Below are 15,868 nucleotides of genomic sequence, written 5' to 3'. Positions count from 1 at the left end.
AAGAACACGGGACATGAGTTTATGTCCTGCGTGTGGATACTAAATCAGTCTTTACAGCTCGGGTTTGGATGCTCTTTAAAAACCCTTTTAGACCACTAATACTGAGCAACTTGATGCGTACGGAAAGCACAGTTATACGGGTTCCTATGATCCATAAAATATGTTAAGGCGACCCCGGCTTTGAAGTGAGGACACACGGTCATACCGTACGGCCAGAATAGGCTCGCCGCTCTTTTACTGCAAGCCAGTGACATCATGATACTCGTGCTGGTTGAAGGAAGAAGGTCAGCGAGGTTGTGGAGGACCCCTTCTGTTCGTCTTATGCGTGCACAACGCTGTATTTCACCCTGTCAGCAACGTGGCCTCCAGAGGCAAACAGCAGTAACTTCTTGCTTTGGTGACTCTTAAAGGTCGTGACCTCAAGAAGCACTACAGAGCTTTCACACGTCTCTGAACTTTGATTTCCATTTCCACTGGTCACTGCTGTGTTTTACCATTAAATATTGAGACTAGAATCCAAACCAGTGTTTCTGTAATGAACTACAGCCGTTGTTACACTTCAAAACAGCCTCTGAGTTTCTCAGTTTCACACAAGGGGCACATTTGAGTCTGAGATCACCGTTTTGTATTTGTTCAATCATCCAACTTGTGTTTGCAGTGAGCCTCCAGCCGGATAGCAGATTTATGAAACAATTGACAGTCCATTTATTTTGGGATTTCTTGGTATGTTTGAATGTTAAAAGAAAAAGAAAACGTGTGGGATCTGAACTAAACCAGAGGCCTAGTGTTGGTTTTGCACAGACGCTCACAAAAAGCTGGGGGCTTTGGTGAGGTAATTCTTTCCAGGGGTCAAAGGTGACTTCTGTCTTGAATCATACAACATGCCACTGACATGATGTTATACTTGTAGACCGCAAGGGTGCTGTGCAAACATAGGGGAGTGAAGTGTTGCCATTGAGTCAGTCATTCAGCTGTAGGCTACATCAGGCTTGTCGTTAGGCCTATTAAGCCAAAATGTTGTTATTGTTTCTAACATGGACACGTTATTTATAACTCTAACATGCTACATATGTGCATCATCATACTTTACGATTAATCCCCGGGCACTAGGACCTTGGGGAGGCGGTTGCGCTGGTTTTCTCCCTCTGCCAATTAACGTCTCTCAGCCAGGATTACAGCCAATGAGGTGAGCTCAAAGTAAATGATGCACGGAGTGACCTGTAAGTCCAGGTAGTTACAGAATGTGTCTGTCTGTAGTTGTTAACGAGTGTTACCTGCTTACATTCAGGTTTACCTGTAAGTCCAGGTAGTTACAGAATGTGTCTGTCTGTAGTTGTTAACCAGTGTTACCTGATTACATTCAGGTTTACCTGTAAGTCCAGGTAGTTACAGAATGTGTCTGTCTGTAGTTGTTAACGAGTGTTATCTGCTTACATTCAGGTTTACCTGTAAGTCCAGGTAGTTACAGAATGTGTCTGTCTGTAGTTGTTAACCAGTGTTACCTGGTTACATTCAGGTTTACCTGTAAGTCCAGGTAGTTACAGAATGTGTCTGTAGTTGTTAACAAGTGTTACCTGATTACATTCAGGTTTACTTGAGGCAAATGAAAGGGAAGTTAGAAACTGTCTCCATTGAGCGAGCGTGAATGAGCGAATTCGAAATACAAGAAATAACTATCGACATCTCTCTATTCTTTGCATTAATATACATTATTATAATCTTTTTTTTCCATTGAATGGTATATTTGACACTGAACTAGTTCATCTTTATCTCAGTGATAGTGTCCAAATGAGAATAAAATATCACTATGACCCTGAAATTCTGTCTCTTGTGTTATCATATACTGAATGAAGCAAAACTACAGAGCAAAATCACACTTCTGATTGAACCAATCTATGAACTGTCAGAAACAATGGATATCAGGGGCCCCAAGAAAAATTTGCTGTGCACGCACACATTCACAGAAGTGTCGCTCCTCTTGTGGCTTAGTCCCCCTTTCTTTGAATCCTACAAACGCCTCTGGGCTACATCTTGAGCCTTGTGTATTTTGACACTCATTATTATTTTTGGTACTGTAGAAAACTTAAATAACTGACAATCCTCATGCAACTTAAAGCGCGGGCTGGTAATCTTCAAGGAATAAATCTTTCAGCAGTCTCATGACCGCTGGAGAGCCTTGGATGGAGGAAGAGGTCACAAAAGGGAGGAGATGAACCAGCAGGGGGCAGTCTCGACTTACAGTTGGTGTGAGTGCATCTGACATGCCACAAAAGGCTTACTATTATCACATACTACATTTCATCATAGACAAGTTAACACAGCCTTCATCAAAAGTAAGTAAAAAAAGCAGATTCACATTATCCTTTTCCTCCAACTTGGAAGGGGCGGGGGCATTGAGTACATTTTAATTAACAGCAGTAAGAGCTCCCTTACACGGAGAAAATGTTTCCATGTGGGACGATGAGTCATGAGAATGAGACCAAGACAAGAGTCCAAGAGGATGTGGGAGACAGCAGAGCAGTGGACAGTGATGAGAAAAACGAGGGAGGAGGAGGAGGAAGAGTGAGGAGAGGAGGGAGATGGTGCAAGGGGCCGGTATAGGCACCAAAGCGAGAGAAGTGGTGGGAGGAAGAGTGAGGAGAAGGGGAGTGAGGAGAAGGGGAGTGAGGAGAAGGGGAGCGAGGAGAAGGGGAGCGAGGAGAAGGGGAGCGAAGAGAAGGGGAGCGAGGAGAAGGGGAGCGAAGGAAACCTTTCAGAAGGCATTGCTGCATGAGTGCCAAGTGGACAAATGACTGCTGCAACGAGACAAAGGTAGAGACTGAGAATCAAATACAGCTGGAGCAAAAGTGAATGCTCCAGCTTTACATTGTTGAGGTTATGGGATTTTAATAGAATGCGGCGTGGCTATATTTACATCTGCATTGCGATTGTAAATGCATGAATCTGCGGCAGCGTTTTAACGGCACCCTTGTGGATTCATAAATCACTTGTGTTTACCCTGGTCTCGCAGGGAAATGTACATGTTTCCTTGAGAACAAATGTGCTTACATTTGTTATATATACAGACAATGAAGCCCTTGAAGACTCTCTAAGTCCCTGCAGTAGTCAGACCAACAGGTCCCGCATCCTCGAACCAGCTCATGAGAACCAGAGGAACATGAAAATCCATTCTCACTGACTCATGCAGCTTCTCCATGCAGCTGTTTTCCAAGCCATGTGACCTCAATGAGCGTTTACAGACAATGGCCACAGGTCCTCACATCTCTCATCCAGAGAATTTCCTAATCCACTATTAAAAGTCAAGATATCCAGCAGGATGTGGCCTGGTTTAAACTGTCCCGCTGCCAGCCAAAACGGTGCTCTGCACCTGGGGACGCCACCTTTAGACTTTGTGTAATTACAGAGGAAATTAAGATAGGGCTATGTTTTCATTTTATTTAGCTTAAAAAGTCTGCTCTTATTTGAAAAAGACTCCAAGTTCAATTTTAGTCTTGATGCCTGAAACATTCTTGTTTTTCTTTTATAGTAAGGCTACTTTAGTGTTATATGATACCTTTTGAAAAGCATTGAGCTGAGAGAATGACAGGATTAAGAGGACTCAACAGAAATGGCTCTTGCGGAATATAAATCTATGCCAGCTGGAATGTACACAATGCTCTTCTCCAGCAACTGTCCTGCAGACATGATTCCTTTAATCCAAGACATGTGTCTTTATGTGTTTGTTTGCTTTCATAAACAATAAGAACCTTTTATTCTCATACATGATGTGTTCACTTATAATGGGAGAAAGGTTAGACTAGAGTAAATGTCTGGCAATAATCGACATGTGTTTTATTGTCAATAAATCCCATTAAAACCCTAAATCCACTATGGCAGCCCAGTATCATGGAAGGTCTTTACACAGTCACAAAATGCAATCCATAGGTTTAGTGTGCACGGACAGGAATTGACCGTTTTTTGTTTTGTCAATTAAGATCCTTTTTTATCTGTTGGACAAACAAATTAAAGACATCCACAAGATGATGTAACAGTCAGACCAAGTGGCGTAGTATAAAATATCGACAGAGACCTCAATTGGTGGGTGGAAGGGGAGGTAGATGGGTCTAGCAAATCACAGGACTTTTCAAAGTGTTTTGCAACGTGATGTCGTCCCGGAAAAAGTAGTTCCGAGCAACGCCAAAATAAACGGGCAATTATTGTCCCTGTACACAAAATCAAGAGATTGCATTTGATGACTAGTTCACAAAGTCCCAGGTGTTCTACTAACTACGAAGCACACTGAACTCTGTGGTGCCGTTTCCGTTTTTACAGTTAAAGAACATTTTCTCTCAACATGCCCGGAAACCACAAAAATGCTCTGATTTGAAGGGGCGTACAGATTAGGGTAATTGCTCTGTAATCCATTTCCTGCAGGGGGAAGTTGGATTTGTGCACCTCATGTTGGATTCTGTTGTGAAAAGACAAAAAGCTCTTTAACCCCAGACTTATGGAACTGGCAAAACCCCAAAGGTTTTCCAACAAGAAGAAGGGAGATAGAGTAGAAGGACCTTGGGGAGAGAACGATCTTACATCAAAGATTCGTTCCTGTGTGACAACAATCCAAAGGGTTCATTTGGTCAGTGTGTTGTGTGACGGTATCCAGAGGACCTTCAAATATCCAGAGGATTCAGAGAAAGTGAAATATAATAACATTGGTCAAGGAGTCCGTGGCTCGCTGCGAACCACAATGAGATGTTTGGAGTGATCGTTTGGGAAGACAAGCTCACTGTGCTGGATGGTGACTGAATAGTGTTTAGACATACTGTTTTATATGTATTGATGGGCCTTTGTAAAGGTTGCTTCTTATGATAGTCTACTCAGGTTGGTGTTGTTCTATAATAATGTTGTTTCATGCTCACAATGCTAATACGCTGATGTTTGAATGGTAAATGGATCTGTATAGCGCTTTTCTAAAACTCATGACATCATTCACACACTGATGGGAGGAGCTAAGGTTCCACCTGCACATCAGCAGTAATTAACATTCATAAACCAGCTACAGGGGTTAAGGACCCATTGACGTTGGGCTAGCGGAGCCAGGGATCGAACCACCGGTCCTCTGATTGAAGGACGACCCTGCTCACCACTGAGTTACAGTCATTTAGTAGGTATAATGTTTGTTAACGTTTTATCATCGCTAACATTTACTAATCAGCACCAGAGTGTGTAAAATGGTCAGCGATCTAAGTCTAAGAGGCACAGCTTCACAAGATCCATGCGTATAATAATGTTGTGAAACTCCACAGATTAGAGAATGTGCTTTCTAGAGCGGTTCACTTCCCCCGACAAGGTCCCGCACTTCAGAAAAAAGGTCTACTTAATACACAAAGCTAAATGCTGAATATACACAAACTGATGTTTTTTTGTTTTTTTTAATTAAGTTGTGATTACTATGGGTTTAATTTATTCCACTGTCAATGCTCTATTTAAGATCTATTTCATTAATTCATTTCAAATAAACTGCTTCCCCCACATTAAAGCAGGTCAGATGTTCATATGACATGTGAAACACATGTGAAATATTTTGTTGGTTGCCTATTGTTTGTTTGTCTTAATGTGTTAGAGACAACCTGCAGAAGCTGGACGTGAATTGTGTCATCGTGTCCAATAATCACCTCACTACCCGATGCCGGGTATGGCTGGGTGTGGTCACCTTTATCCCACCTGTAAGCACACTCAACTCACTCTTATAACATTGTCGGACTTTTTTAAAATGATTTTTGTTAAATCAATGCATCAGAACCATTTTGGTGCTATTGTGTTTTCATTCCACAATCCTTCCCTTGTCAAAACCTGCCGTGTACATTACGGAGACCCATGCAGCGAACCGGGCTGATAATGATGTAACACCCGAGTTGACCACGTTTCCAGCACAACAAGTTGGAAAAGTTAGCGATACCAGTTCTAGCCAGCTGTTAGCAACACCAGTTGGACAACGCATTACACCGTAGCAACGTGTCCACGGATAGACGTTGCACAGTACTGTATGTATTACTGATTTATTGAGACACAAGTCAGACATAAGTACTAATATACATTATACTCTTTCACCTCTGTTGATGCAAGGAACATTTTTGATTTTGAGGTCTGGGGTTGGGGAGGTTCTCCTGACTTTGTAGAGTTGAACATCCGACTTCGGGGGTGTTCCAGTTGAAATTCTGACTTCCCAGTTGAAATGGACTGCACTGCTTATGCAGCTTCAGGCAGAGATTAGGAACGGCTACATAGGTCTGACTTGAGGATATTTATCAGACTTTAGAGATCCCTCTCAAGTCACAGGTACAGTAGTACTCACCAACACCTGTAAACAGAGTGAGACATGTTCAATCGATGGAGCTCCCCTTTAAGTTCCCCTTTAACTCCTGCCACTCAGTAAAGCCAGTTCCAGACAAAGGAGAAACCAAGCATGAACTAAATAAATACTAAGCTCACAAAATACAGCCTCCTATTTAATTTGCTTGAGGAAATTCCGTATCAAGAAAAATCTGGACTGCAGGCTGATGCTATTGGAAATAATTTCACAAAACCACTTTAAAAGGCTGGATGTGGACATGACTTTACACCGGTTGCCAATCTGGCATTAATATCGACAACACAGGCGGATTTGCACTAAAAGAAAGCTGGTATTGTTCTCTGTTCTTTCTGTGCCAACCATGATTGTTTACATGTGGGTAATAATACAACAGAGGGTGAGTGAACCTGTCTTTGCACTCTCATTTGAAGCCAACAGCTGAGGCACATGCATCATAGCTGCACTGTAACTTTATATGAAAATGATGATGTAGATGCCCTCTCAGCTCCATTTTTAATCTAATAGGCTATACAGACTGGTACAATATACATGACAGCAACAAAGTGACTTTGTTATCAGCATTCCCTCCTGTTTTCTTTATCTCGAATGCCTCTTTTAATCAAATGTTCTTGTCTGAGAACACTTCACTCCGCTGACTCAGGATGGAAAGATGGTTTTCCTGTCAGGGTAGAGCTAAGAGGTGGGTAGTGGTACTGCTCTCTTGTTTAACTGCCACAGCATGCAATGGAAAACAGGAAAATAGCGACATGACTGTTTGAAATGTTTTATTTTTTAATTATTGACCAAATGTTCAATGACGGGGTTGGTGGTTCAATCCCCGCCCTAGTCGATGTGTCCTTGAGCAAGACACTTAACCCTGAATTGCTCCCTGTAGCCGTGTCTACAGTGTATGAATGGTAACATGATTGTAAGTCGCTTTGGATAAAAAGCGTCAGCTAAATGACATGTAATGTAATGTTTATGAGGTACGCTCTAATTATCTGTGTGTGAACCTCTCTATGGAACCAGTGTACATGAATATGACTGGGCTCATGAGAACACCAGTATGTGATTGCTTAACTTCTCATTCTAAAACCATCGGTAATGAGATGCAGTTCTATGTGTCCACAGGCTTTGTTTAACAGAAGAGACTGAAAGATAAAGTAATTAGTATTGTTGATTTTTAAATGGCTAAAGGACAGCTAAGGCTGTTAAAAAGCTCTTTGGTGGCAAGGTGCCGGGGGTGGATCCGCCCTGAGATGCTGAAGGAGCTGGACATTGTTGGGCTGACACGCCTTTTCAATGTCGCATGGGGGTCGGGAACAGTCCCCATGGACTGGCAGACCGGGTTGGTGGTTCCCATCTTCAAAAAGGGGGACAGGAGAGTGTGCTCAAACTACTACTCAGCCTCCCGGGGAAAACTTATGCCAGGGTGCTGGAAAGGAGGCTCCAACCGTTTGACGAACTTCAGAGTTTTTACTTTACATTACATTTTATTTAGCTGCTTAAAAAGCTGCTTTTATCCAAAGCGACCGGACTTACGACGATACACCGTAGACACAGCTACGGGGAGCAATACAGGGTAAGGGATCTTGCTCAAGGACACATCGAAAAGGACTAGCAAAGACGGGGATTGAACTGGCGATCCTCTGATTGAAAGACGGAGCTGGTAACCACTGACCCTCACTACTGGAGGGCTCCTGGCAGTTTGCCCAACCAGTCTACAAGTGCTTTGTGGACTTGGAGAAGGTTTTTGACCGGGTCCCTCAGGGGTTTTTGTCGGGGGGTGCTGCGGGAGTATGGGGTGCCGGACTCGTTGCAACGGGCCACCTGGTCTCTGTACGCCTGCAGTAGGAGCTGTGTGCCAGGGCTTCACTTTATCACCGGTGGTTCGGGCATCTAATTCGGATGCCTCCTAGACGCCTCCCATCAGACGTTTTCCAGGCCCGTCCATCTGGTAGACTCCGGGGAAAACCCAGCACACGCTGGAGGTATTATATCTCCCACGCTGCGGGATCCCCCAGAATGAGCTGGAAAGTGTTGCTGGTGAGAGGGAAGTCTGGGTCGGCCTGCTTGATCTGCTGCCACCACGACCCGACCCCGGATTAAGCGGCTGAAAATGGATGGATGGATTTGTAAATGATCAAATGATGATAGGAATTAGAATTAAGTTAAATTCTCCACAATATTCATTATTATATTTTTAAATGCTAACATATTGTAGAAGATGCATTGTTCAAAGGGTCATTTCTGCTATATCTTGTTGGTTTATTTTTTTGTAAAATCTGATCTAGTGTTAAGAAACCATAATGATGGTAATGTTTGCCAAAATTCACACAAATAAGATCCAAGGTCCAATAGTAAAGGGTCCTTTAAAAAGAACATAAATAAAAAAGTGTGGAAACACTTAAAGCTTTTAAGTATCTCCACAGATGTATGAGGTCACCTTTACAACCCTAATAAGCGGTAAAAGACTGGCAAACCCTGCTGAGTCTGTTCATAAACAGCACAATGTTGTGTTTTGTTGCAATAGGACATCTTCATAGCAAGCTCACATACAGTATGAAGGATGCCGGAGGAAAAACATCTGTCGGCCTCAAGAGAATCTGAAGAATGCGGTCAGAAAAGACTCCTCTTATCCAAATGTGTTTTTAATCTCAACCCTCTGGAGCTCCAACCTGAATTCCTCCTGAGATGCTGCTGTTGCCTTAACTGGAGGTCAGGGGCCTCGAGGAGTCTCACAGTCCAATGTGAATGAGCTGGAATCCATCTGTGCTGAGGTGGTTTCCTGACCTGCGAGTGGGTTGAGAGAATTTTGGAATTGTCAATTGACACACATCTTTGCTGTTAACATTAACATATGTTCAGGCCAATTGTGTGTTTATGGTTGTAATATACATATATATGTGCTTTGAACCCACTCAGTGAGAGACAGAACAGCATTTAATCAGTGAGTTTTCTGATCTGTGTTTAATGTTGGAAACCTCAATGGAAACTTAACTACATGCAGATCATTTAACCAAACTAATAGAATATGAACGTAGAAGTCGTTTGTGGAAAGAGAACTGGTACTTTCTTAAAAGACTGTTGGACTAATGGCAAAAGAAAAATGAATGGAGCACGAACAGACCGCAGTTTGCAATGGTGCACATCATAAACCAACATAATTATCGGCAACCAGTAACCAGAAACACTTTGATGATCAGAGGGAAAGAATGTGGGGAAACTGCTAAATGCGATGTTATTTGTCAAGTTGTGTTTTCCTAATATTGGCTTGTGAACCTTAATTAAGTCCCATCCCTTGAAGGATGATCGGCCAATCATAGCGTAAGCAGCAGTTAACTCCAACCAGGGTCTGACAACTATCCGTCCTCTGCTCCATAGGCTCTCATGCTTCTTCATTTTCTGTCAGGTTTAGTGGCTTTGGAGCTCGTCGTCGGTCACACGTTGTGTGATAGTGATACTTGTTACACAGGTTGGAAGGAGATGTACGTTTCTATCGAGTTCTGTGGAGCTTGAAATTAGCACATCATTAACTAAAGTTAGCACTGCTATGCTATGCTAGCTACTGATTGTATACTGAACGTAAACACATGCTGCTTTTTGCTTTTTAGTGATTATAACATTAATAATAAAGACCGACCTGACTTTACAGGAGCACGTTGTAGACTCTCGGAATTTTTGTGCAGTTAGTGACAGCGTGAGCTTCAGTGATTGCTCTGACAGCTTCAGCTGGGGGCGGGCTCAGAGAATTGTCAATTGGTGGCCACATTTCTATCAACACAATGTGCTGCCTTTGTGCCTTGCACATGGTTCATCTTGGTGTGCTGTCACAATACATGACATACATTAATCACATTATGTAATGTGATTAACAGAATGCAACACACCCACAACACCACAGCTCTATGAAGCCTGAAACTACTGTATTTACTTACCAGGACGAACATTCTTGACCGTGGGAACAAATATCTCTAATTTCAGGTGCCAGTAGCTGAAGAATGCTGTGGTATTTGGTCAAAAGCTCTGGAAATGGCTTGAGTCAACCTTGTGTTTAGAATATTTTACATCTGTGGTACACATCTGTATGTATGCACAGGTTTACATCTCCCTGATGAAGACAGAGAGTTGTATAGGCCTTTTTCAGAGTAGATATTTTTGACTTAATGGGAGGCTCCCCAGGAAGTCATGACAGTGTCACAGTGAGCCAGCATGCACAATACCCAGAGCTTGAAATTGATCCAACTAAATGGTATTCAGCCATCATCCATTCAAATATTTACGCCTGTCATATTACGATGATAAATCGTCAACTTTAAAAATATCCAATTGTGATTGGGCTACTTATCTTTTTCATTAAAAAACATTTTGTATCAAGTTTCAAGCAGAGAATCCGAAGCAGAATGCAATGAAAGTGAAATAGAAGTGCATGTTAAAGGAAAAAAGAAAGAAAAGAAAACAGAGGAGAGTCAACGCTAGTTTGGAAGCATACCTCTAGTGAAAGGAGGCCAGAGAGCTGGAGATGGCAGGAGGAGAAGCAAGGAGACAGGGAGGTCCACGTTCTTGGCCCGACCTGAGTAGGCCTTTGTAAAAACATGAATATTATATTAATTAAGTCGAAAACAGTCTGGCTTGCTTCCCTCAACCAGCAGCAGGTACGCCATTTTTTTGCATAACCTGCTCTACATCTATGACGATGATCAGATGTTATATTTATTACATTTTTTGTGCATGTGTTTTTTGAGGAGTTAAAGTGCTTCAATTAAATCTGCATCCCATAGTGGTGGTTAGTCATTATCTATTGCCAAATCAATCAATTGATCATAACAGTATAAAAAGTGATTTTGAAACATGAAGAATTGTCAATGGGTAGTCCGTATTTTTGTTTCATTTTTTTCCGTTTCCTTCCCGGTGTGTAAAGGCCCTTTGGAATGAGTATCAGACACAGATTAAAACAGGTATCTGTCCTTATGTTAAAGAATACTAGAGATCTCTTAAAACAGGTTGTGAAAAATATAGCATGAAGTTTTACAATATGTATGTAAAAACATGTATGTTTCCGACCATCTCCCAGGACAAACTGTATGTCTAATTTGGACTGTAAACCGTGCTTGCACAGTCCTAAACGTACCGATACAGTACGTTTTCTCTGGTACACTTTCATTGTTTCTTTTGGTTCATGGTTTTGTGATCTATGAGAACCATCCAGATCATTTTTGCCCTGCTTTCACCACAAAATTAGAAAAATATTTGAGGGAAAAAAAGAGTGAAGTAACTTTTGCTCCTTCCGTTCTCTCAGATCTCTTTGCCCTTTGGTTACAGACGTCAAACTTGGCAACATTCACCGGTTGAGGGTAATTTGCAGACTGTGTGCTCAGCATTCACCCTGACCATGAATGGGCAAATAGCTGACAATGGGAGAGGGATGAGACGCTGACGATGTCTGCTGTGGCTCAGGAGCTGGAGATAGTGGGAGAGCCTTTTACATGTGAAAGTCATTACAGGCCTCAGACTTTTATGGCTGTTGTGGAAAAGATGCAGAGCCAGCAGTGTGAGTCATTGATGGGACCGCTGCATGTGTGCTGCTACAGCAGTAAAAACCTCCTCTTGTTCTTTTGGCCACATGGAACATACAACTACCGGGGATGGATCCCACGCTCGTCGCTGAACCTTGCCAAGTTTACCATTTGGAAAGTAGTCAACCAAACTGCGGTTACATGATCTTTCACCGGGAGGATCACTTCAGCTCCAAGGCCCCATTCAATGATATTTTCCATGGGTTTTCTATCATCAAAACCCACCAAAGCCCACAATTAGTATTTCTTAAAAAAAAAAAAAAGAGTTATACATAAGAAACCAATGCAGTTGGATTTTTCTCCAAATTGTTCAGATAAACCACACGTTTTTCAACGATTTCTTTGAACAGTTTAAGTCTGTGGCACAACTTTCCTTCAACAAGGTCTACTCTGGCACTCTCCCACCATGCATCATCGGCCTTGAGGAATGCACACACAACCAGTGGTTTGGTAAAGGCACCATATGTTGAAACCAAAGGAGCGTGTTCAGAAAACTGGAAGCGGTGAGAGCCCCCGTTTCATCCTGATAATATAATGCTGTGAAAGAGGGAAGAGGAGGACATCGCACATGAATACATGAGGTTGACTTTGTTCCTGTTTGTGAGTTGGAGAAAGAAGAAATCAAATGGCTATCCAGTTGGATCAAGTTCTACAATCACAGAGTCAAAATGCAAGTTATAGTAAAAAAGACAGAGAAGAAAAAAAGAAACAAATTGATTCTGGATATTGAATGTTGACGAAAATATTGCAGCAGTCTTTTTTTACAATCACAGCTTCTTTTCTTTATATATCAAAGACCCAAATGAAAATATCCACTGGGAAATCTACTGTAGAAACTCTGAGCAAAGTTCACATCTAGAAAAAATGTAAATCATCACTGGACTTATTATGTGAAACCATGCATACTAAATGAATGGTCCAGATTATCCTGAGACTGCCCAGACAATGGATTGCAATGCATTCCTTTAACCTCCGAATTAAAGGTCGATAGAGAAAGGTATGAAACAGGGAGACTCACCAAGAGAGGAATGGTGCCTTTCAAATAAAATCCAAAAGTCTCAAACAGAGGAAAGAAAGCAGGGAGAGGGCGGCATACATGTGTTGGCATGAAAAGGAGAGGACATGTTCTTTATGACCCATTCATCACCTTACGGAAACCCAAATGAAGCTTTACTCTGTTTGCCGGTGTTGAGGTCATTTGTTTTAATGTGTGTGCTGCCGTTGGAAGAGAGAGAGGGTGGTTTGGCATGTGCTGAACGCCTCGGCAGTGAGCTGCTGTTAGTCACTTTCTGCTCATTTTGGAAAGTCTGACACAGAGCGGCCGGTAGCTGCGGCCTCCGTTTTGTGTTGAACGTGGAGGACAGGCAGAGGTTTTTTTTTATTATGCTTTTAAATCATGGTTGTGCATGCATGTTAATGCATGTGAGTGTATGTATGTATGTATGTATGTTAGCTACGTGTTACTAATACTGAATTAATAAAAGATAATGAATAATAATTTGTTTTATTTATAATGCTGTTAAAAAAACTAAAAATACCAGATAGTCACAGTGAGAATAAATAAATCCTGTATAGAGAGATGTTGATGCGTCAAGATGAATGCATAGCCTGTTTTATAATCGCATCGTAGCCCTCTGAATCGGAATCAAATTGTGAGGTGCCTCGAGATTCCCCACACCTAGTACACAGGTAGTTTAGGCCAGTGGTTCCCAATCTAGGGGTTGGGTCCCTCCATAGGGTCAAAAGAAACATCTGAGGGGTCGAGACATGATTGGTGAAATAAAAAAAGGCTCTGCTCCACAAATGTGTAGTTTTTGTCCCTCTTTGCTTTTTATGAAAACTATAGATCCTATTTCCATTTTGGGCCCGACAAACTCATTTGAAACCACCTGAGCGATTTGAAGGGGGAATGTCTCTTTGGTGGAACGGCTAACAACATCTGACACTGCTTTTTTGTAAAGGTCTTTATATTGTATGTCCTCATCTTTTTATTTTCTTGTCACTTCATTTTTTAGATGAATGTAGTGGAGTAAAAAGTACAATATTTCCCGGTGCAATGTGGTGGAGTAGAAGCAAAATGTAAGTACTCAAGTAAAGTATTCAAATTGTACCTCTATATGTATGCTGTCCCCCATACAGCTGTTAGAATCTTTAACACATCTGTCCAAATGTACCACTTCCCACCCATAGAGTAAGAGAGATGGAGTCTCAACATTAATTGTGAGCAGTTGGGGTTTCAGTTAGTGTGATTTTATAATTGTGCTCATAAGATTTTAATCTTTGCGATGTGGTACATGGAAATAGTCCCACATTAACTAAGGCTCGAGCAGCTAATGAAACTAATAACCCAACACTACACTTATGTGCAATATGTGACATATTATTACTTAAAACTATATAATTTAAAACTGTATCAAAAACTGTATGTTAACCTTGTACATAGTACCACCACTTCTGTATAGTGTTTTTCTTCTATATTTTGTATTTTTCTTTTTTCTTTCTTATTATTATAATGTTATCTCTGAAACGTTGACTCAGAGAGCCCTGCACAAGAGTTCCAATGTGTCTGGACTGTTGGTCCAGGCACAAATGGCAAATAAAAAATCTTGAATCCTTGAATCCTTAATGATGCAAAGCCCAAATTCCCAAAACCGAGCATCAGATTCTTTGCCAACCACAACCACTAATGCATAGAGATTGGAAATCTGTGTGTGCTGGTCAACAACATGTTTCATCCACCTGTCACATTTGATAAAACATACATTACGTGGCCATGAGTACGCGGACCTCAATAACATCCTCCACTCTTCTGGTTTGGAAGCATGCCAGCAAGGTCCAACACTGATGCTGGCTGAGAAGGCCTGGTCATGTCAGGGGTCCAGATTTCAAGCTGAACTCACTCTGCTGTGGCTCAGGAGGTAGAGCAGTTCAATCAGGGAGAGACCAGTTAGATAAAGAAAGGATAATATTAATTGTTAACAGATGATATGAAATGATGAAGTCTCAGAGTCTTTGGCGCTTTGCAATTGAGGGCCGACACCCCGATCAGCAATGAGATAGATCCCCCCTTGTGGAGTCCAGATCTGATAGAATGATGAGTTGATGAAGCTGATGGATCCATGAAGACTGGGTGGAGATGGGGAGGTGGAGGGGTGCGTAACAGCAGCATGAATGAACTGAAGGTAGAGAGACAGTCATATTTAAATGAGACAGCACCAAGATGATTGGCTAACCATGTCATCGTTACCGTGTGCTCATTGGATAGAGGGGATCAGCTGATCTGCACAGCTGGTGTCATGATTGACGGTGCGGGACGATGACAGCAAGTAAACAATGAGTGAGCATGTGTGAGAGATGATTGGCAGGAATGTGAGGAATAGATGGCGGGCTGAGGGGTCTGGTCTTCCTGTCTGAACGTGTGCTTATAGCTCCATTTGTAAAAGGGCTTCCGCAAGATACATTTAAGACATTAAGTAAATTGTATGTTCAATTCAGGATTTTGCCCAAAAAATATTGGTGGAGATGAGGTTTTTGAATCATGAATACTACACATTATTAACTTTGAAAAATGGCTTCAAATGCGAAACAAAATGTGTAAAGCTTAGAGCCACCCCTAACATGATTAAAGCATAAACGTTTGTTTATTCCAAATGTCCGACTGTTCCATGTTTGGAAAAGGTGGTGGGCCGTGGAGTGATATGAAGTGGTGAAATACCGAGGTGAAGTGGTGAGAGGAAAGCAGGAGACTTGACATCTGGACGTTTTGCTTTGGTTCCCGAGAGAACACATCCCCAGGCCTTTTATATTCACTGATTAAATATTGAGTCATCTCCTCTCCAGATGATGACAAAGCATGCATCCCTTCATTACTTTGTTTGCTTATAAATGGATTAGATCTTCCAAGGGACGTCTATATCCTTGTGCAAGCAGTCCAAATCTTGGAGTATATACAGTGTTACAT

The 15,868-nt window shown here is 41.8% G+C and overlaps 1 protein-coding gene across 1 annotated transcript in view; it reads right to left on the bottom strand.

The window, feature by feature from the left end:
* Nucleotides 1-9,069: 9,069 nt before the first annotated feature.
* The window catches only part of LOC117750025 (collagen alpha-3(VI) chain-like), a 19,046-nt gene continuing 12,247 nt past the window's right edge, over nucleotides 9,070-15,868 (bottom strand). The window contains exons 18-19 of the mRNA XM_034560868.1: nucleotides 9,975-10,063; nucleotides 9,070-9,124 (exon numbers count right to left, since the gene is read on the bottom strand). Of these exons, the coding sequence (XP_034416759.1) occupies nucleotides 9,070-9,124; nucleotides 9,975-10,063 (144 nt within the window). The remainder of the gene's footprint in view (nucleotides 9,125-9,974; nucleotides 10,064-15,868) is intronic.

This window comes from Cyclopterus lumpus, chromosome 21, assembly GCF_009769545.1.
Source record: "Cyclopterus lumpus isolate fCycLum1 chromosome 21, fCycLum1.pri, whole genome shotgun sequence".
Taxonomy (NCBI): domain Eukaryota; kingdom Metazoa; phylum Chordata; class Actinopteri; order Perciformes; family Cyclopteridae; genus Cyclopterus; species Cyclopterus lumpus.
This window is presented reverse-complemented; position numbering and strand designations above follow the sequence as displayed.